The 3,442-nt window shown below is 39.0% G+C and overlaps 1 protein-coding gene across 1 annotated transcript in view; it reads right to left on the bottom strand.

The window, feature by feature from the left end:
• Window positions 1–2,452, bottom strand: part of LOC119688848 — an 11,825-nt gene extending 9,373 nt beyond the window's left edge. Inside the window, exon 1 of the mRNA XM_038103511.1 lies at window positions 114–2,452. Coding sequence (XP_037959439.1) covers window positions 114–2,452 — 2,339 coding nt within the window. The remainder of the gene's footprint in view (window positions 1–113) is intronic.
• Window positions 2,453–3,442: the final 990 nt, after the last annotated feature.

The raw sequence follows: 3,442 nt of genomic DNA, 5'->3' as shown, positions 1-3,442 counted from the left end.
GAATAAGCTGAAAATTGCGATCTGCCTCGTCAACTTCGATTTGACGGTACATTTTTGTAATGTCAGCAGTCATCGCGTATTTGTGCATACGAAAGCGAAGTAGGATTGAATACAATTCTTCCTGTACCGTTGGACCAACCATTAGAATGTCGTTCAACGACACTTGTGAAGATGTTCGGCATGAAGCATCGAACACGACGCGAAGTTTTGTCGAGGTACTCTGAGGTCGCAACACACACTGATGCGGTATATAGTAATGAGGTGTCGAAGAAAAGTTGTCAGTAGTTAATGTCATGTGACCTAAGTCACGATACTCTGCCATAAACTCCATATACAGCTTCTGAAGCATACAGTCTTTCGACAACCTGCGTTCCAGTGAGAGAAAACGATTTTTTGCTGTTTCATATGACTGACCTAGAAGGTTGAAGTTGGACTTGAAAGGAAGCTGCACCTTAAGCCTCCCTGAAGGTAAGCGTAAAATTGTGTTGAGAAACTTGGTCTCACAGTGTTGTTGTTCTATTGTGTATTTTTTGACAGTGAGCTCCTTGGGAATTTCTTCCAATTCCCAGAATTTTTTCACAAGAGAGTTTAAGCAGAAATCACCTGTTGACTCTGCTTCTTGAAGGCGTATTAAATTGCATATCTTAGATACATTACTTGGGACATCTTTATATTTTCCTGATACAATCCATCCAAGTAAAGTTTTTTGGAGAACTGGAAGATTAGTACCTTGTTTTATTTGTCCAATCGACAACAGTTCGAAAAAGCTTTCGGCACCAAGTAGAAGATCTATCTTTTGCGGTTTGTGAAAGTGCGGATCAGCAAGTGAAAGATTAGAAGGAACATTCCAATTACTCATTGACACAAATTTGTCGGGTTGGTAAGTGGAGATTGAAGGCATTACCCAAAAATCAGTAGAAAACTCATAAGAGTTAATACGTGATCTCACAGTGGCATGTAATTTTTGCCGTACTGTGGAGTTTGTTTCACCAATGCCAATCAGGTTTAGAGTTTTCGCTTCTTTTTTTAGTTGCAGTCGTTGTGCAAGTTCCTCGGTTATAAGGTTGACTTGAGAACCGGAATCGAGCAGTGCTCTGGCCAGCTGATACTCTCCAGATTTTCCTTGAATGGTTATGACTGCAGTGGCTAGAATAATTTGATCGTCATTCGATGAGCTATGATTCACAGAGGCACGAGAAATAATAGGTTGTTCTGGATTATAAGATAAACCTGTTTGAGGAGTGTTAGTAGAATATTGGTGTAAAAGAGTATGGTGCGACCGATTACACACTCTGCAGCGTGACGCCTTGCATCTAGATACCGTGTGCCCTTTCTTGAGACAATTTATGCATGCCGAAGATGATTTAATGAAATTGAACCGTTCAGTAACTGAGAGGGCAGCAAAAGCGGAGCATGAATTTATTACATGTTCCTTCGCATTACAGAACAAACATCTACTTTCCTCTTGCGAACTATTTTTCTTGCACATAAGTGACGATTTTACATTCTTACCTTGCCAGTTGTCTTGTTTTGGCCTGTTCGATCGAGACCTTGACGTAGAAGCTTCGTCAGCAGAAATGTGTTGGTATCGCTTATTTAACGCAGTCTCGCAATCAGACCAGAGTGGCAGCTTATTGTAATCTAATTGCTCCTCCCATTTAGATTTCGTGGCGGCATCGACTCTTGACATGACTAAATGAATAAGAATCGCATTTGAAATGTTCTTATCATCTCCTATTGACAATAGGGACTCATATATGGCAGAAACAGTATCTATGATATTGCGTAATGCAGAAGCAGATGGCTTGTTCATTTCTGGCAGTTCAAAAAGCTGCGAGATGCTATCGAAAAAGATTAGACAAGTGTTATCGTAAACTCTTTTTAAACTAGCTAATGCCTTTGAGTAATTAGTTTCAGTGAGTTGAAATGCCTTAACTGTACCAAGAGCTTCGTCAGACAAACACGAAATGAGATGATTGAATTTTTCAATATCAGTTAGCGACTGATCATTGTGCACTAAGCTTTCAAAAAGGCTTATGAAGTTTTTGTACTCAGAATGTTTCCCGCTAAATTTAGGTAAACGCATACTTGGCAGTTTGGAACGATGATTGCTGCATTCATGCGAAGTATCAGGGAAACTAGATTTGCGATTTTTACCTAGCGCCTGTAGAAACAATGATTTCGAAGCAACGCAGATTTCTTCTAGATCTGGCCGAAATACATCAAGCTCGTTGTTACACTCTATTTTTTGTTGGCAAGTCATGGCCTGTTTAATATATGAATTGAGAATGTCCAACCTACATTCCAGTTCTACAGGGTTTAAATCAACAATTTTTTCCGATATTACTTTTTTAATACGCAAGATACTGGCCACTACAGTTTCTCGCTGCTGGATTAGTTTATCCAAATCTTCATTTTTTTGTGGGGATGGTGGTCGCTTTTTCGTTGACATAGTGAATTTACTAAAATTTCGAAGAGAGAAGGCAATGCAGCGCAAAGAACGATAAGAATATTTGAATATTGTTGAGCGACGGTTGTAAGTAAATTCCAACAAAGTAAACGCGAGAAATTAGCGAAACGAAAGATGCACTCACTTTGTTTATAGAATAATAAAAAACGATAAATAATCAATATTGTGATTATGGGTAAATTCCAACAAAGTGGTTGCAAGTAACTAGCGAAAACGAAAACGAAAAATGCATTCACTTTGTATATAATTTGCCCCTGCAAATTACTCAATTATTTGTATTAAATAATTGGATTTACCGAACGTATTTGTTAATGAAGCTCAACCTCAGCTTCGTAAATTTGTTTCACGTTTGTCAAATAATTTATTATAGAAATAGAAAAATATATGTGTTTTAAAAGTGCAAATAATTACCAGTGCAAAGTTATTTAAAATGTTTTCTTGACTATTTTGTTTAGTCAGAGCATGACCTGGTACAACAATTTCATTATTTGCACTTTCTTACCTGGCAAACGGCAGTGGTGTTACAGTGGCACGCCATCCAGAAAAAAACGAAAACCAACAGCAGCGGTGAATAGCAGCGACAATCTGCAGCAGCAGCGAACAGCAATGAAGAACAGTATAACAGCAGCGATATATAGTAGCAGCGAACTGCGATGAAGAGCAATAGCAGTTAATGACAGCAGCGAACTGCGATGAAGAGCTGAAGCAATGAATGACAGCAGCGATGTATAGTAGCAGCGAACTGCGATGAAGAGCTGAAGCAGTGAATGGCAGCAGCGATATGCAGTAGCAGCGAACAGCGACGAAGAGCAATAGCAGTTAATGACAGCAGCGATCTGCTGGCAGCGAACAGCAATGAAGAACAGTATAACAGCAGTCTGCACGTGTTTCCTTTTACAATAGCGGTTTTTTCACTAGCTGATGCTGGTATTTTACAAATCCAGTTACTGCTTGCGGAATTTTCCTTTTAAT

Source organism: Teleopsis dalmanni, chromosome X, assembly GCF_002237135.1.
Source record: "Teleopsis dalmanni isolate 2A chromosome X, ASM223713v2, whole genome shotgun sequence".
NCBI classification, from domain to species: domain Eukaryota; kingdom Metazoa; phylum Arthropoda; class Insecta; order Diptera; family Diopsidae; genus Teleopsis; species Teleopsis dalmanni.
This window is presented reverse-complemented; position numbering and strand designations above follow the sequence as displayed.